Genomic DNA, 27,859 nt, shown 5'->3' with positions numbered 1-27,859 from the left:
GACCCCAAGGTCCACGCTGCGAATGGCTGTCACATCCCTCTTCTCTCCTGCAGGAGGCGGCGGTGGCGGATTCCAGCCGGGGCACGACGGCTACGGTAACAGGCTCGCTTCATGCACCGCTGGGGCCCGTGGGGCTGGCGGGGCTGCGTGGGCTTTTCCGGGGCTCCCATTAGAGCTTCCTCCTGGGTCTTGGGTGTGGGCCGCTTCACTGCTGACCGTCAGCTTGGTTTCGTCCAGGTGTCCGGGGTTGACCCCACACCCCTCTATCCAGGAAACAAGACACAGAGCCCCGGGCTGCAAGCTCATTAGGCAGAGAACAGCCCAGGAATTGCGGATTCTTTGTGTAGATAGTACATCATGCCAAGAAAGAAAGGAATTTACCCTGGGAGTAAGAAACTCCATTCTTGTCTATACCGAGCTTTTCTCAAAGCGAGGGGTGGATCTAGAAATCTCCAGAGGGTCTCTGGTGCTGTAAAGTGAACTGGGGAGCTAATTGAGCCAGAAAAGCAAAAGGCACTGGATCCATGTTTCTAAACTGAGACAGAATCCCCATGAAACCTTGTACAAAGTACTCATGTAATACTTTGTCAATATAGATGTTGGTGCTGTTTAGTCGCTAAGTCGTCTCTGACTCTTTGCGACCCCATGGACTGTAGCCCTCCAGGCTCCTCCCTCCGTGGGATACTCCAGGCAAGAATACTGCCCTCGGTTGCCATGCCCTCCTCCCGGGGAATCTTTCTGACCCAGGGATCGAACCTGGGTCTCCTGCATTGCAGGCAGATTCTTTACCATGTTGAGCCCCCAGGGAATCACGTTTTAAAAATTACTCCCTGGGGACTTCCCTGGTGATCCAGTCATTAGGATGGTGGGCTCTCACTGGCAGGATCTGGGATCAGTGCCTGATCAGGGAATTAACATCCTGCATATCCTGCATGCAGCCAAAAAGAGGGGAAAAAAAAAAATTGCCCTCTGGACACAAGGTGTGGAGAAAGGTCCTTTATTGCTCAGTCCTGAGATGACTGTCTGCTGCCTGTGGGGCATGCTTCCTGGCCTTGGGGACTGGCCTTCTCCCTGGACGCGCTGAGAAGTGGGGTTTTGAGCTCAGGCAAGCCCCCTCTCTTGCAGCTGGGGGTCAGCGTGCCCCTGGCATTAGGAGACCTGCTGAACTTGCAAGATGAGCTCAGCCCGACTTGGTGCCGCCAGTGAATGTCCGGGGTATGCTTGTCTCTTCTCTGGCTCAGGGACAATCCGGGTGGGGCTTTTGCCCGGATATCACAGCCTCTGCTTCTGGGTCCTGTCTTTCTTGAAGCTTCCTTTGGGGATGTCTCCGGCATTTCTGGGCCTTACCTTCCTCTTCACATGGCCTTTCTTTCCTGCAGGGCAAGGAGGGCGCAACAGACTCCGCTTCCCTGGCATTTATTATGGTAAAGGAGGTCTTTCATAAAAGCCAAAGCAGGAGAAGCTCTCCTGCTGAGGAGCTAACCCCCGTGTGGGCGCTGCCTGACCGCCTGGGTCTCTGATCGGCGTCCTCACTGAGCACCGAAGCTGGGGAGGGGTTTGCATGGGACGCGGGTCGCAATCCGTCCAAGAAATGAAAGCTCGCTCACGCGTGTTACTGCCTGTGCACACGCATGTGACATGTGTGTGTCCCTGCACGTGGATGTCCGTGCGTGTGGCTTGGAGGGCGCTTGCTTTTATACATGTGGACATAGGTTCACATGTGCCTTCGTGCTGTGTGTCTGTGCATGCGTGAGTATGAATTTGAGACACACGTGCCCGTGTGTGTGCTGTGGGTGTGTGGGTCAGGGTGAATGTGTGCATGTGGACATATGTGCAGGTCTTGTGTCTTCATGTGTACATGTGTGGGCGTGTACTGCGCACACACATGTGGAGATACGTATGTGTGTGTCCACGGTCATGTCCACACAGGCACAGTGCTTGTGATGCTTGTGTGCACGCCTGCCTGTGTGCACACATGGCTGTGCCGATGTGTGTGTGTGGACGTGTGCTTGTGTTGTACATGTGTGCATATGTGTATACGCAGGTGTGCATTATGCATATGGGTGTGTCCGTGTGTTGTATGTGCGTGTCTGTATGTATGTGAGTTGTTGCATGTGTGGTGGTGTGTTTTGTGTGCATGCATGTATGTGTGTGGAGTTTGCATGTATGTTCATGTGTGTGGGCTGTGTGTACATGTATGCATATGGATGTGTGTTGTGGGGTGTTGTGTGTGTTGCGTGTATGTACATGTGTGTATATGGGTATGGTGTGTGTCGGGTGGGTGGTGTGTTGCATGTATGTACATGTGTGTATATGGGTTGTGTGTGCATGTGTGTGCATGTGTGTATATCTGTGTGTTGTATGTGGGATATGTGTGCATGTGTGTATTTGGGTGTGTGTTGTGTGTGTGTTGCATGTATGTACATTCGTGCATATGGGTGTGTCGATGTGTGTGGGGGATGTTGTGTGTGTGTGCATGTGTATATGGGTGTGTCGATGTGTTGTGTGTATGGGATGTATGTGTGGTGTGTTGAATGTATGTACACACATGTATATGGGTGTGTGTTGTGTGTGGGGGATGTTGTATGTGTGTGCATGTGTGTATATGGGTGTGTGTGTGTGTGCATGTGTGTATATGGGTGTGTGGGGGGGATGTTTGTGCGCATATGTGTATATGGGTGTGTCCATGTGTTGTGTGTGTAGGATATTGTGTGTGTGTGCATGTGTGTATATGGGGGTGTGTGTCCATGTGTGTATATGGGTGTGTGTGTGTGCATGTGTGTATATGGGTGTGTGTGCATGTGTGTATATGGGTGTGTGTGTGTGCGTGCGTGTGTGTATTTGGGTGTGTGCGCATGCTTCTTGTGCACGCCTTTGTGTGTATCCCTACGCCCTGAGGTGACAGCCTCACCCCGCCCCCTCCCCTGCTTGGACGTGTAATGCCCGCCTCCCAGCAGCAGGCAGCCGGTGACCAGCTCTTCCGAATACCATGTGAGTGTGTGCTTGTCCCCTTCCAGGTGGAGCCGGCCACTCCACACCCGGCAACCAGCAAGGTACGGCCCGGGGACAGGGCTCCCGGCCTTCCGAGGGGCGGGCTCCCCTCGTGGCTGCAGAGGGGCCCGGGCAGGCATGGTATTGTTTCCACGGAGGGCTTTCAGGGACCACCTTCTCTCTCTGTGTGGGCGTTCAGAAGCTCCTTCCAGGCGGGGTCTGTCCCATGGGGGTCAGAGAAGGAGACGTGGGAATCGACTCAGAGTTGAAAGATGCCTGATGCTCTGGGGACCGACTCGGAGTTGCAAGATGCCTGATGCTCTGGGGACCAACTTGGAGCTGAAAGATGCCTGGGGCTCTGGCGACCGACTGGGAGCTGCAAGATGCCTGATGCTCTGGGGACCAACTTGGAGTTGAAAGATGCCTGATGCTCTGGGGACCGACTCGGAGCTGCAAGATGCCTGATGCTCTGGGGACCGACTCGGAGCTGCAAGATGCCTGATGCTCTGGGGACCAACTTGGAGCTGAAAGATGCCTGGGGCTCTGGGGACTGACTGGGAGCTGCAAGATGCCTGATGCTCTGGGGACCAACTTGGAGTTGAAAGATGCCTGATGCTCTGGGGACCGACTCAGAGCTGAAAGATGCCTGGGGCTGTAGGGACCAACTTGGAGCTGAAAGATGTCTGGGGCTCTGGCGACCGACTGGGAGCTGAAAGATGCCTGGGGCTGCAGGGACCAATTGTAGCTGACAGATGCCTGATGCTCTGGGGACCAACTCGGAGCTGAAAGATGCCTGAGGCTCTGCGAGGGCGGCTGTGGTGCTTGGAGCTCCTGCTGCCCACCGCCGGTGCCCATTTCGTTGACCACAGCTGACCTCAAGCCTCAAAGGAGAGCAGCAGAGAAAACACAGCCTTCACTCCCTGAGAGGCCCCCAGCGGGGCCCCGCCCGCCCCGTCACGGGTCCGCAGGGGAGGCCTGGGATCCGGCCAGCGGGCGTATGCCGTGTGTCGCTGGGACGGCGGAGACCAGCCTCTTGGGGATCTGGAGGCTGACACGAGTGCAGGGTGATGGTGGAGCCGCACAGCCGACCCCAAGGCTCTGGGGGAGAAATAAGGGACAGAGCTGTCTTTCTAACCCGTCAGGCCCAGGACCCAGGCGGGGCCATGGTATTGCCCTTTGCAGGACATATTGCCGTTTCCCGGGGGGCCTGGGTGTTTACGGGACGTTTGTGAAGGCCACGGGTGCTTTCCTCCTCGTGGACTGGAGGTAGGGGAGGAGCGGTGCTCCCCAGACAAGATTCAGGTCTGACACACAGATTCATGGAGTCCGTGGCAAGACAGGGGCTTCCCTGACAGCTCAGTTGGTAAAGAATCCGCCTGCAATACAGGAGACCCCAGTTCGATTCCTGAGTTGGGAAGATCCCCTGGGGAAGGGATGGGCTACCCACTCCGGTATTCTCAGTCTTCTCTGGTGGCTTAGCTGGTAAAGAATCCGTCTGCAATGCAGGCGACCCTGGTTTGATTCCTTTGTTGGGAAGATCCCTTGGAGAAGGGAAAAGCTACCCACTCCAGTATTCTGGCCTGGAGAATCCCATGGAAAGACAAAGCCTGGTGGGGCTACAGTCCGTGGGGTCACAAAGAGTTGGACACAAATGAAGCGGCTAAGACTTTTTCACTTTCGCCAGGACAGAGGACTCACCCAGGATTGGGGTGGGCTGGAAGACAGAATGACTGCTCCTGGATGGGACATCTCCAAGGCACAGTCTACAGATGTGTGGGCGTCGGGCAGGACAGGAGACAGAGGTGTTGTGCTAGCTTTGAACGGAGCCCCAGGAACTGTATTATCTGTGGGGCCAGAGTATGGAATGGGATGGATGTGGGGGCTACAGGGGTAACTGGCCGGGTGACCCCTGGGCTGCTCTGCACTTTATACACGCATTTCCCTGGACTGTAAGGAGACCCAACCAGTCCATCCTAAAGGAAATCAGTCCTGAATATTCATTGGAAGGACTGATGCTGAAGCTGAAACTCCAATATTTTGGCCACTTGATGTGAAGAGCTGACTCACTGGAAAAGACCCTGATGCTGGGAAAGATGGAAGGCAGGAGGAGAACGGGACGACACAGGATGAGATGGTTGGATGGCATCACCCACTCAGCGGACACGAGTCTGAGCAAGCTCTGGGAGATGGTGATGGACAGGGAGGCCTGGCGTGCTGCGGTCCATAGTCACACAGAGTTGGATACGACTGAGTGACTGAAGAACATGAGTCAACATTTTCTGTCCCCAAAGATACAAATTCATCCAAACACACCCATTAAATTAAATATATATATATATATATATATATATATATTCTATACAAAACCGTTGGATGACGCAGACTGATCAGACGTGGTTAGTAAGCGCCCTTACATAAAGCAGGATGCATCCCTTGGGCTTCTTGCATGAATTCCATCCTTTTCCCGTGAATAGGAGGGCGGGGAGGGCCGGGGGCGGGGGTGAGTGGGGAGTCGCTGGGAATACACGCTGTCCCCACTGGAGATGTTTTTCCTGAGACCGTCTTGTTCCCCTGCATTCCTACAGGCAACATGATAGCGAAAATTGTATCTCCCATCGTCTCCATGGTGGTGGTGACCCTGATCGGGCTGGCGGTCAGGCACTATAACCAGAGGAGAAACTCTCTCAGGACAAACGGCAAGTCCTCCCCCCCACCCCCGCCCCCAATTGTGTCTGCCTTAACTGGTAAAGCCCGATTTTAAAAAGATATATAGATACGTGAGTGAATGAAAAAGAGGCAGACTCACAGATACAGACAAAAAGTTAGTCGTTCCCAGTGGGGAGATGGTAGAGGGCAGTGGTTAGATGGAGTGGAGGGGATTAAAAAGAACCAGCTAAACGGCAACCCACTCCAGTCTCCTTGCCTGGAAAACCTCATGGACAGAGGAGCCTGCTGGGCTGCAGTCCACGGGGTCGCAAAGAGTCAGACATGACTGAACAACCCCGCACGCACACACGACCTCCAGGGAAACGAGTTTGTGCAGGGGGTGGTGGGGGGCCGGGTAGGGCTTCTGCTTCAACTTTGGGTCCAAGCTCCTGGGTTTGCAGAATTACAAGCGCAGGGAGCTGCCTTTGGGAGCAGAGATCCTGGCTGCTGATCCAGGAAATTCCGAGACATCGCTAAAGAGGTGGTCGGGGAAGAGATGCTTTCTTGCAGAAGAAGCAACAGCTCAGACGTTAATCTAGATTCTCTCAAGCTTTGGACTTGAGACCACTCATGTCGGCATCTATCTGGGTTTTGCCAGAGTGAGGTTTCCACTGCCCGTGAGGGAAGCTATGAAACAGAAGTGTATTCCAATCCTGTTTTTGTTTTGGATTTGGGAAACTTCAAAATCTCAATAGCTGCCCTCTGCCTCCCTCTGCTGGTGTTTGGGTGGTATTGACTTACACCCTGGCCAGGAAGCGCCTTGGTCTAAAGAACACCCCAGCCTGAAAGTTTGGGAGGGGGGAAGCAGGAGTTTCTGAAAAAAAAAATAAAACCAATTACATTCTGGACCACATGCCTCATCATAGATGTTGTTGTTGAGTCACTCAGTCGTGTCCGACTCTTTGTGACCCCGTGGGCTGCAGCATGCCAGGCTTCCCTGTCCATCACCAACTCCCAGAGTTTACTCAGACTCATGTCCATTGAGTCAGTGATGCCATCCAACCATCTCATCCTCTGCCGCCTCTACAGTGAAAAAAATTAACAGTGCTTGAAGATCAATCCACCGAAGTGTGTGTGTGTGTGTGTTTACCCTAAGTATGACGTCTTGCTTTCAATGTTTCCTTGCAGAACCACGGACCATCTGAGGTCTTCAAAATCCACCTGCCGCTCTGAGAAAACCTCCCTTCAGATGACAACCCTGTCAATCCTGTGGAATGTTCCTTTTCATTCTTGGCTTCACTCGCTGCCCTGGAGGGTCTTCTCTTCTGTCTGCAATACACGTGCTGCCCCACAAAAAAGGGGGCTCCTCATTCCTCAGATACACCGATGGGAACGAGGTGGACAGCTGGATCTCGGATTGTAAAGAGATTGCTTGATCTGTGGGTTCCACCGGCCATGCGGGCTGAGAGGTTCCGACTCTGGTCTGAGCTCTGGAGTATGTCCTGCTGGGACCACGGGCCACTGACGTGGTCAGAGAACACAGGAGCCTGGAGAATAGCTGGGGGTCTCGGGTGGGGCTGCCGTGGAGGACTTCTGAAGGATGGATGCTGCTTGGGTTTCTAGCAAGCTGGGGAGACAAGCTTAGCTGAGGCTACAGCTTCCTTGCAAAAGTGAAAGTGTTAGTCACTCAGTGGCAACTGACTCTTTGCGACCCCCTGGACTGTAGCCCACCAGGCTGCTCTGTCCATGGGGATTCTCCAGGCAAGAATCCTGGAGTGGGTTGCCATGTCCTCCTCCAGGGGATCTTTCCTGACCCAGGGATCCAGCCTGGGTCTCCCGCATTGCAGGCATATGCTTTACCATTTGAGCCACCAGGGAAACTAAGCACCTTTAGTTAACGTCAGGAATCCAGACCTGTTCACCACCGCCTGTGAATCAGGAATGAATGTGTTTCTACCCTAAGGGCAGCATTTGACCTTTATCTCAGCTGACAAAAGTATTATCACCTGCAGAGGATGAGGCTGGATTTCTGGAAATTTAAGTGCAAGGCCCATGATGTGGAAACCTGCTTGGGGAGAGATCTTGGGGTGTTTTGGTTTTTTTGCCATGAAATTGTATGGTTTCTACTATTTTTTCAGAACGAGGGATAGAGATTTTGACATGTCGAGACCCTTTTGTATCATTTTTGGTCTTGGACCCTCTGTGGGTACCAGTTCTTAACACAACGTCAGCGCTTTCCTTGGTGTATACTTTTCTTTGTCCTGGACTAACTGTCTACCCTCAGCATCTAAAAAGTAGACCAGCTGCTTGCTTGGGTTTCAGTCATTCTTTAGGGGAGAGGAGAGAATGGGTAGTTTGGGCAGACTAGTGTAGTCTGATGGACTGAGATCAACGCTGATAGAACGTTTAGGGTTTGAGTATCGGAACCAAAGAGGAGGATGGTCATTAGAGTCTGGAACGCAGAAAGATGATGCATGGAAATCCTAGATATTCATGTGTGGGTGCTCCCCCTTAGATACCTGCACCCCAGTGTTCACTGCAGCAGTATCCCCAGTAGCCAAGGCAGGGGACGCCTAGGAGTCCATCAACGGAGGAATGGCCCAAGACGATGTGGTACATGTGTACAGATGGAATATTACTCGGCCACGAACAAGAATGCACCCATGCCGTATGCAGCAACATGGGTGGACCTGGGGAGTATTGCCGTAAGTGACGTAAGTCTGTGGAACACAAAATACCCTATGATATCACTTACGTGTGGAATCTAAGAAAACGGATACAAATGAACTTATTTACAAAACAGGGATAGACTCATGGACATACAAAACGAACTCCTGGTCACCAAAGGGGAGAGCGTGGAGGCATAAATTAGGAGTTTGGGATGAAGAGATACACGATACCATATGTAGAATAGATAAACAGCAAGGTCTTACTTGATAGCACAGGGAACTCTACTCAAAATGTGGTAATAAATGATCCTGGAAAAGAATATATGTGTATCTCCATGAATAACTGAAATTGCCTTATGTGTCAGTCGGTCAGTCATATCGGACTCTTTGTGACCTCAGCGACCGTAGCCCACCACGCTCCTCTGTCCATGGGATTCCCCAGGCAAGAATACTGGAGTGGGTTGCCGTGCCCTCCTCCAGGGCATCTTCCTGATCAGTGATGGAACCTGGGTCTCTTGCATTGGCATTTGATTGTTTACCAACTGAGCCACCAGGGAAGACTATACCGGAAACAAACACAACATTGTAAACCGACTACACTGAAACAGAAAAGAGAAGAGAACACCCTTTCTCCAAGTATAAACCACTGTATGCAAGGCTCCTGACCCACCTCCAGCTCTTAATGCAGGGAAAGCAAGTCTCTCTCTCTCTCACACACACACACACACAGAGGTATCAAAATTCATGTGCTGATATCCTGACCCTTGGCATCTCAGAGTGGAACCTTGTGTGTCAAAAGATCGGGGACAGTTGTGATCAGTTAAGACAATGACTCAGAACAGGACGATGGCTTCTGAAGCAATATGAGCTGTGTCTTTATAACAGGGGAAATTCAGAGACACACAGAGAGACACGAGGAGAAGAACCTGAGTGGCTTGGAGCGGCCCAGCCACAAGGCAAAGAGCTATCGCAAGCCAGGACAGAGCCCCATATAACCTTCAGAGGGTGTGCCGGCCTGCCCACCCCTTGGACTTGGACTTCCAGACTCTGAAACTGGGAGAAGATACATATTTCTTGTTTCATCTGCCCAGTTTGTGGGATTCTGTTAAAGACATCCTTAAAAAGTCATACAGAGATGAATATATTTGGGGTACATAGTGGTGAGGGGTTTTTTTCTAATTTAAACGCAAGAATGAGGAATGCATCTAGCTTGTCTATACAGGTGATACGGGAAGCCAGGTATGATTAAACTCTGGACTCAGGCCCAAAGCATGAAATCACAGTCTGGCTTCTCCAGGTCAAGCTGTGTGACCCTAGGCAAGTTGGGCAACCTCTCTGGGCATCCGTCATCTCATTTGAAAAACGAGTGTTTTGGAAATCTTGAACGTGGATCACAAGAAGTTTCAAGGAAACTGATTTCTGGCATCTGTCTTCCAAAACGGTGGTGAGGCTGTGGTTGTTCAGCCGCTAAGTCGTGTGCAGCTCTTTGCAGACCCATGGGTTGTAGCCCTCCAGGGGCCCCAGTCCACGGAAATTTCCAGGCAAGAACACTAGAGTAAGCTTCCATCTCTTTCTCCAGGGAATCTTCCCAACCCAGGGATTTGAACTGCAGTCTCCTGCATGGGCAGGCGGATTCTTTACCCCTGGAGCCACCAAGGAACTGTATCCTATATTTTGAAAGATTTTAAATAGTCTCACCTCAGAAAGAAAGAATTATGTCACAGGGTGGAGATGTCAGACAAGGCTACGGTGATCATCCCACAGAAGCATAGCTGCGATGGTCATCCCACTGAAATGTATCTGCAATGGTCATCCCACTGAAATGTATCATCGTCCCACTGAAATGTATCCTCGTCCCACTGAAATGTATCCTCGTCCCAATGTACGCTTTAATCTTCTACAATGCTACGTGTAGATTATGTCTCAGTAAAGCTGGGGGGAAAGAGTTCTTTCTGAATTTTTCTGAGTATTTTTGCTTGGATTCTGTAGGCGTGTGGCATGCCACGAGCACAGTTGATTTTTACGGCGGCTCGGGCGAGACTTTCCTCTTTCTTTCCACGGAAAATTCACTAGACATCGAATATTCTGTGACAGCACATTGTATACACACGTATATATCTGGAACAGAGCAGCTCTCTTAGTGACCATATGTTTCTGCTGACGTGATAGAATCTCACTTTCAAATTGTGTTTTCTTCTGACTGCCGCGGGTCTTGTTCATTTTGAGGACTGTTTCAGAGGATATGTGCGTGCATCTGTTCTTTTATCTTCCTTTGGGTAATTTAGTGTAGATTTGGTGGCTGTTTCTTGCGTAGGTTTGGAGGACTCCTTTATCTGTGCTCAGAAATCAGTTTCCTTGAAACTTCTTGTGATCCACGTTCAAGATTTCCAGCATCTTCGGTATTTCACATTGAAGGAGCCACCGTGTGTAGCAGAATCATCTTTACTTTCAGCAAATGTTTCTTAACATTTTGTTGTTCAATTCTCTGTTTCTTTGTACCCTCTAGCTTCTTTTATCCCCCCCCCCAAAAAAAACATTAGCTTCATTATTTTTAAAAAAACTTTTGTATTAGAGTATAGCTAATTAACAAACAATCTTGTGATAGTTTCAGGTGGACAGCAAAGAGACTCAACCATATATATATATACATGTATCCATTCTCCCCCAAACTCCCCTCCCATCCAGGCTGCCACACAAAATTAAGCAGAGATCCTTGTGCTGTACACCAGGTCCTTGCTGGTTCTCCATGTTAAATACAGCAGTGTGTCCATGTCCATCCCAGACTCCCTAACTGTCCCTTCCCCCATCCTTCCCCCTGGGAACCATAAGGTTATTACAGAGAATTGAGCAGAGCTCCCTGTGCTGAACAGCAGGTCCTTGCTGGTTCTCCATGTTAAATACAGCAGTGTGTCCATGTCCATCCCAGACTCCCTAACTGTCCCTTCCCCCATCCTTCCCATGCCTCAACCATAAGTTCACTCTCTAAGTCTCTGAGTCTGTTTCTGTTTTCTAAGTAAGTTCATTTGTATCATATCTTTTCAGATTCCACGTGTAAGGGATGTCATATGCTATTTCTCCTTCTCTGTCTGACTCAGGTCACTCAGCATGACACTCTTTAGGTCCATCCATTTCACTGCAAACAGCATTAACTGTCTGGCTTCTTATAAAAACTCCTTTGAAAGTGAAAGTATTAGCCACTCAGTCATGTTTGACTCTTTGAGATCCCATGGACTGTAGCCCGCCAGGCTCCTCTGTCTATGAGATTCTCCAGGCAAGAATACTGGAGTGGGTTGCCGTTTCCTCCTCCAGGGGATCATCCCGACCCAGGGATCGAACCTGTGTCTCCTGAGTCTCCTACATTGCAGGCAAATTCTTTACCGCTGAGCCACCTGGGAAGCCCATACATCTGCAAACAGTCAGCATCTGCCATGTAGTTTTAGAATAAGCGTTAGTCTTGGTGGGGTAATTCAGTGCCTCTTCTGCTTTGTTTCTTTGAAATTAAAAAATATATATTTTTTCAACTTTTGGCTGCTGTGAGTCTTTGTTGCAGTGCTCAGCCTTTCTCTAGTTGTGGCACTCGGGCCGTCTGGTTGCTCCACGGCATGTAGCGTCTTAGTTCCCTGACCAGGGATCGAACCTGCGTCCTCTCCGTTAGAGCTCGCTAACCACTGAGCAACCCTTTTGCTTTCCTTGGAGTCACAATGTGCTCAAACGCAAGTTCTGTCTGAGCCACAAGAAGCCCACTCTCACTGGTGAAAAGTCTCCTGAGATTTCCTAGCAAACAGAGAAGATGCCGCGAAAAGTGAAAACAGGATCAAGGTGTCCAAGAGCCAGTCCCCTCCCATGAGCGCTTATCTGCAGGTCAGACTCCAGAGGGAATAATAGAATTAGCTTGTCTGATTTCATATCGCCTACTATTCTGGGCCTGGGTGTTGACAGGCTTCAGTGGGTGTGGGTTGGCGTCCACCCAGGCCCCGCCTTCCAAACGGAGGCTTGTCCCCAGGAGTTCCAAATATAAATGCAGCGTGTTCCCCGGAATCCAGCAGAGCTGTGAGCACATCTGTGCTTTGCAGCCGTCTCTCCTTTATCCTGGCCACCTCCCTCCCCGCCCTTCTAGAACAGGTGTGCGGCAAAGATAGCTGCCTGTCCATAAATAGCTGGGGCTCCATAAATGGTCCATGGTTGGACAGATGCCCCAAACTCCCCTCAGCTAAAAATAAAAGCAGTGCTTGGATGTGATGCTTCTGAACTGTGGTGTTGGAGAAGACTCTTGAGAGTCGCTTGGACTGCAAGGAGATCCAACCAGTCCATCCTAAAGGAGATCAGTCCTGAATATTCATCGGCAGGACTGATGCTGAAGCTGAAGCTCCAATCCTTTGGCCACCTGATGGGAAGAGCTGATTCATTTGAAAAGAGCCTGATGCTGGGAAAGATTGAAGGCGGGAGGAGAAGGGGACGACAGAGGATGAGATGGTTGGATGGCATCACCAACTCGATGGACATGAGTCTGAGCAAGCTCCGGGAGTTGGAGATGGACAGGGAGGCCTGGCAGGCTGCAGTCTGTAGGGTCTCAAAGAGACGTACACGACTGAGCGACTGAACAAGTTGGACTGACAAGCAGAGAGCATTTTGCCACTGGAGTGGAGGGCTGGGGGCACCACCTGGCTCTCTCACCTTTGGCTGTAAACCAGAGGGGCATTAATTAGAGATGAGACCATTACAATCGTAGCCAAGGGCACTTTCTTGCCCACCTCCTCTGCTCAGACTTTTGTTCTCTCTCTCTCTGTCTCCCATATCCACTTCCAACAACTTATAAAGTATGACTTTCAATTGCTTATTGCCTGGCTTCTCCCCACCACTAGACTATACATTTGGGAAAACATGGATGTATCTGTAACTCCTGGATCCATGAGTGGCAAAGAGCAGTGAAATGAAAGTCGCTCAGTCGAGTCTGAATCTCTGTGACCCCACGGACTGTAGCCCTGCCAGGCTCCTCTGTCCATGGGATTCTCCAGGCAAGAACACTGGAGGGTTGCCATGCCCTCCTCCAGGGGATCTTCCCGACCCAGGGATCGAACCCGCGTCTCCTGAGTCTGCATTGCGGGTGGATTCTTTACTACTGACCCACCGGGGAAGCCCTAAAATGTGGATATATGATTGCAATCGTGATGCACACAGAAGGATGCATTTATAGATATACTGCAGAATTTGTTCTCATTGTCTTGCTTGCCTTTCAAGATTCCTCACAAGGCTTTCGTCACAAAAATGCGGCAAGCAATCCAGCCGGTTGGCATACTTTTCTAGCTTGTGGGCTTGAACCATGTCTCACAAAGGGCCCTGTAACTTGCCAACAACATTGCATCTGATGTAGCAACCAAAGACTCATTTTCTCCAAACAATGTCTTGGGAGAAGGGAGGCTCAGTTTTGCAACAGACAATCATCCTTTGTGAGGCACCCAAGAGCAGAGACCGCCTTGGGCTCATGGCGCCCACAGGTCACCTGGCTTCCTGGCTAGCGCCCCCCACCCCCAAAGGAACCCAGCTGCGCCCATGGCAGGATGTCTGCTCTGGGTTTAAAAATAGACCTAGCTTTTGCCCGGAGATCCGGGAGGATGGTCTGAGGCTGACCACCTTCGGCTCTCTTTGCTGTTGTTGCTCGGTCGCTCAGTTGTGTCCGACTCTGCGACCCCATGAACCACAGCACGCCAGGCCTCCCTGTCCATCACCATCTCCCAGAGTTTATGCAAACTCATGTCCATTGAGTCGATGATGCCACCCAACCATTTTATCCTCTGTCGTTCCCTTCTCCTCCTGCCTTCAATCTTTCCCAGCATCAGGGTCTTTTCCAATGAGTCAGTTCTTCCCATCAGGTGGCCAAAGGATTGGAGCTTCAGCTTCAGCATCAGTCCTTCCAGTGAATATTCAGGGTTAATTTCCTTTAGGATGGACTAAATACCTCTGCCATAATAAGGAATGAAATTGTGCCATTAGCAGAGATGTGGGTGCACCCAGAGACTGTCTATACAGAGTGAAGTCAGAAAGACAGATATCATATGTTAATGCGTATATGTGGAATCCAGAAAAATGGCAGAGATGAACGTATTTGCAAAGCAGAAATCAAGAGTGGGATAAAATGTGAAATTGAGATTGATACGTACATACTGGGCTTCCCTGGTGGTTTAGACGGTAAACAATCTGCCTGCCATGGAGGAAACGGGGGTTCAATCCTTGGGTCAGGAAGATCCCCTGGAGGAGGGCATGGCAACCCACTCCAGTGTTCTCGCCTGAAGAATCCCATGGACAGAGGAGCCTGGCGGGCTACAGTCCACAGGGTTGCAGAGAGTCAGACATGACTGAAGCCACTCAGTACACGCGCAGACAATATGAAGTAAACATGAGAATTGGAAAAAGAACAGATGCAAACATCTCTCCAGCTCCCTTCAGTTGCTTCTCTGGCTCCCACCTACTTCCCCCGCTCTCTAGCCACAGGGTGCTCCAGCCATCCCAAGCCCACAAGTCAGCAATCAGAACCCACCAGGGGGAGGGAAGCTTGGTAACAGAGGGAAGACCCCAACACGCAGTTTCCTGAGGCTAGGGGTGTAACAAGACCTGGGACTGTTTGTCAGAACGTCCGGGAAGATGCTGTGACCCATGGAAGGAAAAGCTGGGGTGCCGGGAGCCGGCATATTGCATATTGAGTGCATATTGCATATTGAGTGCAGCACTTTCCACAGCATCATCTTTCAGGATCTGGAATAGCTCAACTGGAATTCTATCACTGCCGGGAGCCAGTGTGAGGAGCTCCACCCATGACAAAGGTCATGAGGAAGGAGGCTCGGCATACGCAAAGGCGGGATCGAGCCTCAGGAGTCCCCCTGGAAATTCTCAAGCATCTACCCCCCAAAACCAGAGTCTGCCTACTTTCTGCTTTGTGCTTTCACCTACACCTCTGACTTTACGGGGGGCTGTCCCCCACTACCTCTCTCTGAAAAAAGAGTTAGCTTACGGCTCCAGTTAACAATTCCTGGGTGTGACAGTGTTTCAACCTACAAACTCCTTTGGAAATCCTCTAGCCTGCCTGAATAGGTTTTTCCGGCCACATGTGATTGCTCAGAGCCTCCCAACTGTGAGAGGCATGAGATGTTCTAAACTGTCTAAATACAGATTCCTTTGAGCAGTTAAAAGATTGATTAGAAATTGTATTGGTGAAGGGATTTTCACTTGTTGGGCCAATGTTTGCTGCTAAGTTTCCATATCCCTTACCTGCTGTGTCCCTGGCAGTGTATTGATTAATATAATTGGTGTAAGTAGTAGCTTTAATGTTTGTAACCTGGGACCCTTGAGTTAATTCTTTTTCTTGTTATAGCCCACCACACCTTTGCTCTGTAGGAATGCAACTTTATCTAATGCTTTTGGAGGGTGGCTCCTGACCAGTCACCTTTAGAGAAAAATAAGCTTTCTGAAGAAAGGGTCTTAAAATGTTAACAGGCCTCCGGGCCAGAAGATGATGCAAATCACCTAAGCTTTTGCATATGATAAGTTTGCAGGAAGAAAGCCTGGCTTGCTGCATGACTCTACTCCTTCCCCCATTATCCTCTATGCATAACTTAAGGTATAAAAACTACTTTGGAAAATAAAGTGTGGGCCTTGTTCACCAAAACTTGGTCTCCCCATGTCGTTCTTTCTCTCACCTTCTGGCTGAATTATTCAGCCTCTTTTCTCCACTGAATTTCCTCACTGAGCTATCCTTATTTCAGCCTCTTTTCTCCACTGAATTTCCTCACTGAGCTATCCTTATTCTATTACTCTATATCCTTAATTAAAGTTTAATTAAGCAGTTGTTTCCTGATCCTCGCCGACGCCGTCCCCGCTTCGAATTCCCTGGATCCACCAGGGCTGGACCCCGGCACTGGGGGAGGAGGACTTGGAGTGCAGCACGGGTTAGGGTGTCCAGCTCCTGTGGGTGGGAGGGGGTGATATCTACTTCCTCCAAACCTATCAACCCGCCTCGTGGTGTTTCCTGGACTTCCAGAGAGCTGGGTAGAGCGTGGAATTCCTAGGATGCTTTCTGAGCAGTAATGAAAGGGTGGGTTTAGGGATGAGGCGGGAAGGAATCTGCCTTCTCCAGGACTGCATTTGCACTTGGCCTGGAAGGGTCTCATTTTCTCCCCCAAGGCAGGAGAAAGTGCCAGGAACCACCCCCCAACCCCTTCCCCAGCCTGGAATGTGGCTTCTTTAACCCTCTCTTTCCCTCTGGGCCAAAGCAATCTGCTTCCTCCCTCCTGTGTGTTTGCTTAGTTAATGCATGCACTCAGGCATCCGTGAATTATTAATTCACTCATTCACCCACTCCAGCAGACGAGCACTCGTTCACGAATTCACACACTCACCCTTTCTTGCAGGCATTCATTCATTCATTCAGGCAGGCATGCACACAGGAACTCATTCACTCAGGCCTGCACGCTGGAACTCATTCATTCATTCACTCAGGCATGTACAGGGGACTCATTCATTCACTCAGGCCTGCACGCGGGAGCTCATTCATTGATTCACTCGGCCCTGTACGCGGGAACTTATTCATTCATTCACTCAGGCATGTACAGGGGACTCATTCATTCACTCAGGCCTGCACGCGGGAGCTCATTCATTGATTCACTCGGCCCTGTACGCGGGAACTTATTCATTCATTCACTCAGGCATGTACAGGGGACTCATTCATTCACTCAGGCCTGCACGCGGGAGCTCATTCATTGATTCACTCGGCCCTGTACGCGGGAACTTATTCATTCATTCACTCAGGCATGTACAGGGGACTCATTCATTCACTCAGGCCTGCACGCGGGAGCTCATTCATTGATTCACTCGGCCCTGTACGTGGGAACTTATTCATTCATTCACTCAGGCATGTACAGGGGAGCTCATTCATTCACTCAGGTCTGCACACAGGAAGTCATTCACTCAGGCACGCACTCGGGAGTTCATTTATTCATTCACTCAGGCCTGCACACGGGAACTCATTCATTCCTTCACTCGGGCACGTACACTGAACTCATTCATTCCTTCACTCGGGCACGCACACTGAACTCATTCATTCCTTCACTCGGGCACACATGGAACTCACTCATTCCATTCACTCAGGGACCCACTCGGGAGCTCATCCATTCATTCACTCAGGCAGGCACGCAGGAACTCATTCATTCATTGTCTCGGGCATGCATTCACTCATAACCGTGTTCTCCCCTTCGTCTACTCAGGTTCATCCGCCCGCATTACGCTTCTCTCCATCACCGAGTCTGATCAGTCCCTCCCTCCTGCGCCCAAGCACCGTCCACGCCGCACGCACCCACGCACTGTCCACGCCCCGCGCGCGCGCCTCCTCCGCTCACCGCACGTTCCCGCCATACGATCCCGTTTCCAGCGTGGCCTCTGCCCCGGGCCGCGCGCTGGCCTGGGGCCCTGAGGCCAGGGCAAACATTGACTTTGGGGGCGGCGTGTTACAGGTTAGAGGTTTTAGAGCCAGGACGCCCCAGACGCCTGGATTCCGCGGGGAGGGGGCCGAGGGAGCGGGCGCGGAGTCCGAGGTGCCCGCCTCCAGGCCCTCCCTTCCCGGGGGCCTCAGCGGGGGCACCAGGCGGGCCGCGCGGCTGGGGCGGAGCTGACCTTCCGGAGAGCCGCCTATCTCTGGACGGCGCGCCGCCCCGCCCACCCCGGGCCAGCAACTACTGGAGCGTGGAGAAGGTGGGGGGCGCCGCCGGCGATCCGGGCCCGGGGAGGGGGGCGCAGGCCTGGCCCGGGGCTGCCCCAGCGCACCACGTGGGGGCGGCCTGGGCGCGGCGGAAACCCGAAGCTCCCGGAGCTCGGAGGAGGAGCGGGCCGCGGGGGTGTGGAAGGCTGGGGGGGGTGGAAGGTGTAGGAAGCTTCCGGAGGCGTGGGGGCAGCCTGGGCGCTCGAGCGGAGGGGGGACCCGGGAGCGGAATTGGGGCGCACTTGGGCTGCTGGAGCGCAGACTCAGAGAGGGGCGGGGCCCACGGCTAGACACGCGGTGAAAGGAGTGATCAAGGTGGGAGGCGCAGCGAGGCCGCTAAAGTCTCGGCCGTGGATGGGGGTGTGTGCGGGGGCGGGGCGCCTGGAACCTGTGCCGGGCGCGGCGGGGGGACCCGGAGGCCATCCGGGGGCGCCCCGGCGGCGGGAGGGCCCGCGGCTGCCCCTGCGCGCGGCGGAGACGTGGGCTGACTCGGGAGGGGCCGGGGCGTGGGGCGGTGCGGGTATCTGGAGCGCCCAGCTGTCTCTGCAGGCCTCGAACTCGGAGCGGGTGGGGCCCCTGGAGACGCAGACGACGCCTCCGCTCGGCTGGGCGGCTGGAGCCCGGAAGAGAGGCAGCCCGCCGCGCCCGGGCGCCCTCGGCCGCGTGGTGCCCACCGCGCGCTGTGCCCACACCATGCCCGGTAAGCGGAGAACCCTCCTGGCGGCCAGCCTCCGTAGCCTGGGTGAGATGGACTGCGCTGGGGGCGGGGGAACCCCCACCTCCCCGCTGTGCCCGCACAAAGTGGTCCCCAAACTCTCCAGCTCCCACCATGCTGTGTCCGCCCAGCCCCTCGCTCACCCCGGGGGCTGGAGAGCTTGGTGTCCTTTGGTGTGACGGGCGAGACAGTGGGTCTCAGCGGCTGGGGAGGGACTGAGGTTTAGTGTCGTCAAGGGACACTTTGGCTGTTGTTCAGTGGCTCAGTCGTGTCTGACTCTTGGCTACTCCACGGACTGCAGCGCGCCAGGCCTCCCTGTCCATCACCATCTCCCCGAGTTTGCTGAAATTCACATCCATTGAGTCGAGCCATCCAAGGTGCTCGCCCTGGGTCGCCCCCTTCTCCTCCTGCCCTCAAAAAAAGATGGTCAAGGGGCACTGAGATTTGGTAATTTTCCTTCTGTGAAAGCTTAGCCCTTGGAGGTTGGGCGGACCATTTTCTTGGCAGGCACGGAACTGTGTGAGAGGCTTACCGACGTGCAAAACCATGGGAAGTTCGGGTCGTAAAACTCTGGGAACACAGAGCGTCTTTGGTCCTCAGCAAGATCAGACCAGAGACAGAGTTGCTTATTCCCGTATAAAGATCCGGGGTTAATCCCCGCTGCTGGGCAGCAGGCTGCCTTTGGTGGGATGGCTGGGACTGTGGCAAGCCCTGACTCCCGAGGGCTTCAATTGCATCCTCTCTGCCTGCCCTCGGGTTTGGCGGGGACATCCAGTTGGGACAGTGGATCTCAGAGGCTTAGAAATGGGATGATAAAATGTAGCCTTCACCCATGGGAAAGATGTCTGTCCTGTTGTGTTTTTTTTGTTTGTTTTTTTTTTTTTTTTTTTTTTTGTGGGGAAGAGGGCTGGTTTGGCCAGCTTACCCAGAATGTGGGATTTTGCCTTGCTGACCACGAGTGGAATCTGGGCCCCCAGCAGGGAGAGCTTGACATCCTAACTGCTTCCCTGCATACATGCCAAGTGTCTCAGTCGTGACCGACTCTTTGCCCCCATGGACCGTAGCCCTGCCAGGCTCCTCTGTCCATGGGGATTCTCCAGGCAAGAATACCAGAGTGGGTTGCCATTCCCTTCTCCAGGGGATCTTCCCGAACCAGGGATTGAACCCCCATCTCCTGCATTGGCAGGTGAATTCCTTACCACGGAGCCACCTGGGAAGCCACACCTAACCACTTGCCTGCTGGGAAATTCCCGCCTGTTCCTGTTTTTTTGTTGTTGTTCTTTTTATCATGAGGACAATCTCTACTTGCACCCAAGTCAGGCCTGATCATTCATGAGAGCATTAAAAAAAAAAAAAAAAGTTTCAGGTTGCTTTTTATTCAGAGGAGCGATTTGGTAATAAGTCACCAGGCGGCTTCTCAACTGTTTTCCACCTCTGTGCCTTAGAGAGGCAAAGTTGTTTGGGCCGATTTCCTGCTGTAGGCTGCAAGGTTCTATTGATGTGTGTTCCAGGGAGCGGCTTGGAGCTCTCCAAAAAAAAAAAAAATACGCGTTTTCTGGAAACCGGCTAGGGTCTGTATAAATGGTAGCATTCAGGAGGGACGTTCGGACACATGGTCTTCAGGCTGGGCAGCCTGCTGGAGAGACCCCACTGGGGATTCAGTGCTCTCGGCCGGGAACAAAATGCCTTTGAGTGAGAGCGGAGGGCACCCCCCCCGCCCCCCGCTCCGAGAAAGCCAGGGGTGTTATTTTGGGGGAGTGGTTGTTAGGTGGGTGGAAGGGGAGGAGGGGAGGAATCGGAGTAAACATTTCTTCCCGACCCCTCATAAAACCGGCAGCTGCCGCTGTCTGCAGGGTGAGTAGACTTTGGGGGATGTATTTTTTTTTCTTTTTCATCCTGGGGTTGGAGGACAGCCACCAATCCTGTTTGTGTTCCATGCCAGACGTCCCCACCCTCACACCCTGTCGAGTGGAAACTCGGCCTTTCCTTGTGGCTGCATACGTGCTCAGTGGCTCAGTTGTGTCCGACCCTTTGCCACCCCACGGACTGTAGCCGGCCAGGCTCCTCTGTCCATGGAATTCTGAAGGCAAGAATACTGGAGTGGGTTGGCATGCCCTCCTCCAGGGGATCTTCCCCACCCAGGGATCGAACCCATGTCTCTTATGTCTCCTGCATTGGCAGGCGGGTTCTTTACCACCAGCGCCACCTGGGAAGTCCTAAATAGATGGATAGATGTTGTTAATATTAATAGATAATAATAGATGCATAGAGCATACATAAATATAGGTGATAGCTAAGTAGATGATAAGTACGTGGATAGATAGATGTCATTAATATTAATAGATAATGATAAGATGCATAGAGGATATGTGGGTATCAAGATACGTAAGTAAGTAGATATATAGATGGACAAAGAAAGGTAAAGAAAGTGAAGTCCCTCAGTCGTGTCCGACTCTTTGCGACCCCCTGGACTGTAGCCCACCAGGCTCCTCCGTCCATGGGATTTTTCCAGGCAAGACTACTGGAGTGGGGTGCCATTTCCTAGACGGATGTTATTAATGTTAACAGATGATGATAGCTAGGTAGATGATTAGATAGACAGCCATCTCTGGAGCTGCAGACTTGAGTTCTGAGTTTTCCCTGTCGGTAATAGCTCATGGCCGAGACGCCAGGAATCCCCATCTTCTCCTTAATCCAAGAAGAACCCCAGCCAGGGGTAGACAGGAGGCCCTTGGGCAGGTGGGCACTCACCCCAGCAGAATATCAAGGTTAAAACAGGAAAACGGGCCCAGGAATACTGGGTCCTGCTATTCTTTCCGGGGTGACTTTGTCTTTGGAGGCGGGGAGGGCGCGGGGGCCACAGGGGAGCGCCATCTGGCCTTTGAGAACTGAGCTGTGTGTGTTCCAGCCCCAGACCAAATGCTGCGAATGTTAATTTCTGTCGCCAGCTCGGGAGCCAAGGCCCGGATCTCCTGATCCCCTTGGTTTCGTCCTGGCGGCCAGGGGACCTCAGAATCAAGCGGTTTAAAATTCCTTGTGAACGTCCACATCACGCGTTCTTCGCACTTGGAACTGCCGTGAGTCTCATCAGCTGTTGGAGTTTCTTTCCCTGCTGCGGAGACCCTGGGGAAACGGGATTTTTGGTGAATGAAACAGTCTTCTTTTCCCTTCTGAAGCCCGTCTCCTTGGCTTCATACACCCTTGAGTTGAAGTCTTGCCAACGACTGGGGCGTGTGCGATTTAATTAATGGGTCTGGCGGTTCCCTTTTGAGAGCCCGGTTCTTTTGGCAAAGTGGGGGGGAATCCTCGTGGTAACTCGGATCAATCCGAGTGTTGTTTCTACCTTGGCTTTGTCTTCACCCGAGACCTAAAAGTTTTGGCTGAGTTTTGAGACTTGAATGGAGAATCAAATAAGCGGTCTGAGCTAGGCACGTGTGTCGTGCTGGAGCAAAAGGAAATTTTATTTTTTCAGCTGAAGGATGGTTGATTTACAATATCGTGTTGTTTTCAGCAAAGTGATTCAGTTATAAATATGCACGAAAATTGAAAATTCTTGTGGGGCTTTCCAGGTGGTGCTAGTGGTAAAGAATCTGCCTGCCAGTGTAGGAGACCAGGGCTTGATTCCTGAGTCAGGAAGATCCCCTGGAGAAGGAAATGGCAACCCACTCCAGTATTCTTGCCTCGAGAATCCCAGGGACAGAGGAGCCTGGTGGGCTGCAGTCCATGGGGTCGCAAGAATTGGACACGGCTGAGCATATATTCATGTATATATCGTGTATATGTCTATATCTAGATATACTTGGTTATAGATGTTTTTATACATATATGTATATATTCATATATTTTAATTTTTATATATGTGTGTGGTTTTTTTTTTTTATTTTGGAGATCGGGGCATGGCATGTGAGATCTTAGATCCCCAGACCAGGGATTGAACCCATGTGCCCTGCAAAGCAAAGAACATAGTGTTAACTGCTGGACCACTAGGGAAGTCCCTCCGTATTCTTTTTTTTTTTTTAATTCTTTGCCATTATAGGTAATTAGAAGATATAGAGTTCTCTGTGCTATACAGTAGGTCTTTGTTGCTTATTTATTTTATATACAGTGTCTGTTTGTATATAAGCAGAGTATATGATTAAAATTTCCTGGTGTATATAAACAGATAGTATATACAAACTTAGATCTATTCATCAGCACCAGGAAATTTTAATCACAGTCTGCTTGATTTAGTGTCATATTTAGTGTTTGCTGCGTGCATGTGGGTTTTTTTTCTTTTGATTTTTGTGTGTTTTTTTGAATTTTAAAATGAAAGAATGAAGGTGAAATGTCCCTGAAGTGTATTTTAGAATATGCGTGCATGCGTGCTAAGTGGCTTCAGTCCTGTCTGAGTCTTCACGAGCCCGTGGACTGTAGCCGGCCAGGGTCCTCCGTCCATGGGATTGTCTGGGCAAGAACACTGGAGTGGGTGTCCATGCCCTCCTCCAGGGGATCTTCCCCACCCAGGGATGGAACCCGCGTCTCTCACGTCTGCTGAATGAGCAGGCGGGTTCTTCACCACCGGGTCCACCTGGGAGAGTCTTGTTCAGTGGAGGTCGTGAAGCTCGAGAGAGTCAGAGGTGGTGCTGAGCCGCACCGCTGACCGCCGAGGCCAGGCGGGAACGTAACCCGGCTGTCCCCGTCCACAGTGTCCGACCAGGCGTTTGTGACGCTGGCCACCAACGACGTCTACTGCCAGGGGGCCCTGGTGGTGGGGCAGTCGCTCCGGGAGCACAGGGCCAGCAGGAGGCTGGTGGTGCTGGTCACGCCTCAGGTGTCCAACCCGCTCAGGTAAGACTCACACACGCACACCCGGCTCTTCCGACCGGGGAAGCTGGGGGAGGTTCTGGGCCGTGGTCCGTGAGCTCGGACCGGCGCACACGTGGGGGGGTCGGACACTTGCGGGTGTTACTAGAGGAAGGGGCTCTGCCGGGCGCGCGGCCGACTTCAGAATCCACGCGTGTGTAGAGTAGCTCCTTGCCTCAAATATGGGGATCCACGTTATTGATTCGTGGACGGGGGGCGTGGGGGACTTGGAGGAGCGACCGTCCCACGAGTCCACATGCGTGCACACTCCTTAAGTTGCGTGACAATCTCCGTGACCCCCGTGGACCGTGACCCGCCGGGCTCCTCTGTCCGTGGGATTCTCCAGGCGAGGATACTGGAGTGGGTAGCCATCTCCTCCTCCAGGGCACCTTCCCAACCTCACGATGGAACCGGTGTCTTCTGCATAAGCAGGTGGGTTCTTTACCGTTGAGACACCCGGGAAGCCCACATCGTGAGCTAAGTCAAAGCATTTTTATTTTTCTTACATTTTAATTGAAATATAGCTGATAGACTGAGGCAAAACCTGACAGACTGGGGTGCGTGGGGCGGGGTGGGGCATGTACCTGAGCTGTTACGTGACAGAAAGATGAACGTTGGAAGGTAAAATCTGATAGAAACTAGGGGGTTCTGACGCAAATTCTGACAGACTCTCAGGGGTTCTGACATAAAATCTGACACAAACTAAGGGGTTCTGAGGTAAAATCTGACACACGAGGTTCTGAGGTAAAATCTGGCAGGACACAGAGGGTTCAGGGGTAGAATCTGACAGAAACATGAACCTTCTGGGGTGAGATCTGACAGAAAGATGAACATTCTAAGGTAAAATCTGATAGAAACGAGGGGGTTCTGAGGCAAAATCTGACAGACACTCAGGGCTTCTGACATAAAATCTGACAGAAACGATGGGGTTCTGAGGAAAATCTGACAGGACATAGGGGGTTCAGGGGTAGAATCTGACAGAAACATGAACCTTCTGGGGTGAGATCTGACAGAAAGATGAACATTCTAAGGTAAAATCTGACAGAAACGGGGGGGTTCTGAGGCAAATTCTGACAGACACTCAGGGGTTCTGACATAAAACCTGACAGAAACGATGGGGTTCTGAGGAAAATCTGATAGGACATAGGGGGTTCAGGGGTAGAATCTGACAGAAACATGAACCTTCTGGGGTGAGATCTGACAGAAAGATGAACGTTCTAAGGTAAAATCTGACAGAAACGGGGGGGTTCTGAGGCAAATTCTGACAGACACTCAGGGCTTCTGACATAAAATCTGACAGAAACTAATGGGTTCTGAGGTAAAATCTGGCAGGACACAGAGGGTTCAGGGGTAGAATCTGACAGAAACATGAACCTTCTGGGGTGAGATCTGACAGAAAGATGAACATTCTAAGGTAAAATCTGACAGAAACGGGGGGGTTCTGAGGCAAATTCTGACAGACACTCAGGGCTTCTGACATAAAATCTGACAGAAACGATGGGGTTCTGAGGAAAATCTGACAGGACATAGGGGGTTCAGGGGTAGAATCTGACAGAAACATGAACCTTCTGGGGTGAGATCTGACAGAAAGATGAACATTCTAAGGTAAAATCTGACAGAAGCTAGAGATCCCTGTGGTGAAATCTGACATAAAGTAGGGGTTTCTGAGGCAAAAATCTGACAGCCAATAGGAGGATCTGAGATAAAATCCGACAGAAGGAGTTTCTGATATGAAATCTGGCAGGAACAAGGACCTTCTGAGGTAAACTTTGACAGAAAGACAGTCTTCCTGAGGTAAAATGCTTGCAGAAAAAAATCAGAAAAAATTCTTGTTTTTTCCCCCCAAGTTCCTGGTTGGCATTAGTTGTAAAGAAGCTGCCTGCCATTGGAGGAGACATAAGCAATGTGGGTTTGATCCCTGGGTTTGGAAGATCCCCTGGAGGAGAAAATGGCAACCCACTCCAGTATCTTGGTGGAGAATCCCATGGACAGAAGAGCCTGGTGGGCTACAGTCCATGGTGTCGCCAAGAGATGGACACGACTGAGCACGTACATCTGTACAAAGATTTTATCCCTCCAGAACCTTTTAGAGAAAAACGCTTCAGCATATACTCCCACAAAATGAAATGTGAGCAACAAGGGACAGAATATCTTGCGTGAAACGGTCTCCTGGTCTCCTAGAACTCGGCCTGTCTTTTCCCAGGGTTATCCTCTCAAGGGTGTTCGATGAGGTCATCGAGGTGAACCTAATAGACAGTGCAGACTACGTCCACCTGGCCTTTCTGAAGAGACCTGACCTCGGGATCACCCTCACCAAGCTTCACTGCTGGACGCTCACCCGTTACAGCAAATGCGTCTTCCTGGATGCAGACACACTGGTGAGTGTGGAGGAGGGGGAGGTCCAGACCTTCTGCTTGACGAGGAGCCGCCCACTCAAAGATCATGCCCCTCTCTCCATCAGCAGGCTGCTAGCCCGTGCTGGTGGATCCCCACCTGTTGAGCTCCTTTAATGGACCGGAACCTGGTGGTCCAGAGTCAATGATATGGAAGTAAAGGAGAGAAAGAGGCTGATATTCCTTGGTTTGTGCAGAAAGCCAATAAAGCCCCTGACACGGGGCTTGCTCTGTTCACAAAGCCCTCAGGTGCCCTCTCGATGGGGTGAAGGCACAGAGCACCTTCTCAAGAGGGTCTTAGAAGCCCGGGCAGGAAAGTGAACTCAGAGGGCCTCTGCGCTCCAGGGAATCAGCCCAAAAGAGAGAGAGAGAGAAAGATGTGGGGACCAGAGCTCTGATGGAGCAAAGGTGTTTTATTCAACATTGTGTATGTATTTATACTGTCTTCCCTGGTGGCTCAGAGGTTAAAGAGTCTGCCTGCAATGCGGGAGACCCAGATTCGATCCCTGGGTTGGTAAGATCCCCTGGAGAAGGAAATGGCAACCCACTCCAGTATTCTTGCCTGGAGAATCCCATGGACAGAGGAGCCTGGTAGGCTACAGTCCCCGGGATTGCAAAGAGTCGGACACGACTGAGGGACTTCATTTATACTGTCTTACACGATAGCTATTTTCAGCAGAGATAAAATCAAAACTTACAAGTTATCAAGAAAACATGAGGTCACCCATATGAAAGAGAGAGTTGTAAATAACCACTTTTACCATATGGTTCATAAGGAGGAAGAGGGTACTTACCACTGTATAGAAAAACTAATGAAGGAAATGCCTGGATTCCTCAGCCCCCGGGAGAGGGTTGTCTCTCCTCTTAACTCCTGAATTAATAAGGAGCAGAGGATTCCTGACAGATCGAAAGCAGCACACAGGAAGCCTCCTGTTAAATGCTTCCTGACACCCACCGGGTAGTGTCCATCTCTACCACCAACATCATTTAGTCAGTCAGCATCGGGTAGAAGACACCCAATAGTGTTGCTGAGAACACTGGGTTAGTTGAAGGCCTGTCCCTTCCCTAGAATGAGTTATTTCATTATGTCATCTGCACAAAGTAAAATATTGGAAAAATACTCTTCTTTGATTGTACCGTGAATTATACGTCCTGGTGGGACTGGAAACCTGGCTTCTTAAGCTATCGCATCTCCACTGTAGTCGTTTGGGGTAGTGACCCTCGGTGTTGGAGCCGAGGTCACGTACTTTCAAAAACAGCCATTGGAACGTCGAAATGTGAAATGAGATTGGAGTGTTGGAGATCCATTCTGGGTTGTCTTGGTTGTGCAAAGGTGGTCTAGGAAGATGGAGGGGTGGAGAGGAAAATCAGAACAGAGTAATATCTTTTTCCCAAACAGAGCACAATTTATAAAGCCAATAGGTGTGTTGGAGAGGAGTACTGTTAGTGGTCAAGCTCTCGGAGACAGTGGATTATATCATATTGACTTGCAAACCTCTGTGTTTGTGGATTTCCAGTCTCGTAGGTCACGTTTGCTGGATAAAAGAGAACAAATACAATTAAAAGCAATACAGTTAAGAGCATATCATCAATATATTAGGGCTTCCCTGGTGACTCAGACGGTAAAGAGTATTCCTGCAGTGCAGGAGACCCAGGTTCGATCCCTGGATTGGGAAGATCCTCTGGAGGAGGGCATGGCAACCCACTCCAGTATTCTTGCCTGGAGAACCCCATGGATGGAGGAACCTGGTGGGCCACAGTCCAAGGGGGCTCAAAGAGTTGGGCACGACTTAGTGACTGAGCAACCACAAGCTTGCAGGCAAATTCCCTTTTGTGATAAACTTGTCCTGGTCTGGAT

At 51.3% G+C, this 27,859-nt stretch overlaps 2 protein-coding genes across 12 annotated transcripts in view; both read left to right on the top strand.

Annotated features, from left to right (window-relative positions):
* XG (Xg glycoprotein (Xg blood group)) overlaps positions 1-11,977 on the top strand; it is a 40,968-nt gene extending 28,991 nt beyond the window's left edge. For 3 of the 6 annotated variants that reach the window (XM_055563283.1, XM_055563282.1, XM_055563279.1), the window contains 5 exons: positions 54-95; positions 1,380-1,424; positions 3,018-3,053; positions 5,577-5,687; positions 6,826-11,977. In XM_055563283.1, coding sequence (XP_055419258.1) covers positions 54-95; positions 1,380-1,424; positions 3,018-3,053; positions 5,577-5,687; positions 6,826-6,842 — 251 coding nt within the window. In that variant the 3' untranslated portion in view covers positions 6,843-11,977. The remainder of the gene's footprint in view (positions 1-53; positions 96-1,379; positions 1,425-3,017; positions 3,054-5,576; positions 5,688-6,825) is intronic. The other 3 variants (XM_055563281.1, XM_055563284.1, XM_055563285.1) reach the window with 3 other exon arrangements.
* Positions 11,978-17,698: 5,721 nt separating this feature from the next.
* GYG2 (glycogenin 2) overlaps positions 17,699-27,859 on the top strand; it is a 31,391-nt gene continuing 21,230 nt past the window's right edge. For 3 of the 6 annotated variants that reach the window (XM_055563206.1, XM_055563207.1, XM_055563202.1), the window contains exons 1-4: positions 17,814-18,044; positions 18,601-18,751; positions 23,452-23,593; positions 25,812-25,986. In XM_055563206.1, coding sequence (XP_055419181.1) covers positions 18,745-18,751; positions 23,452-23,593; positions 25,812-25,986 — 324 coding nt within the window. In that variant the 5' untranslated portion in view covers positions 17,814-18,044; positions 18,601-18,744. The other 3 variants (XM_055563205.1, XM_055563204.1, XM_055563203.1) reach the window with 3 other exon arrangements.

This window comes from Bubalus kerabau, chromosome X (genome assembly GCF_029407905.1).
Source record: "Bubalus kerabau isolate K-KA32 ecotype Philippines breed swamp buffalo chromosome X, PCC_UOA_SB_1v2, whole genome shotgun sequence".
NCBI lineage: Eukaryota > Metazoa > Chordata > Mammalia > Artiodactyla > Bovidae > Bubalus > Bubalus kerabau.
Note: the sequence above shows the minus strand (reverse complement) of the source record. Positions and strands in the feature narration are given on the sequence as shown.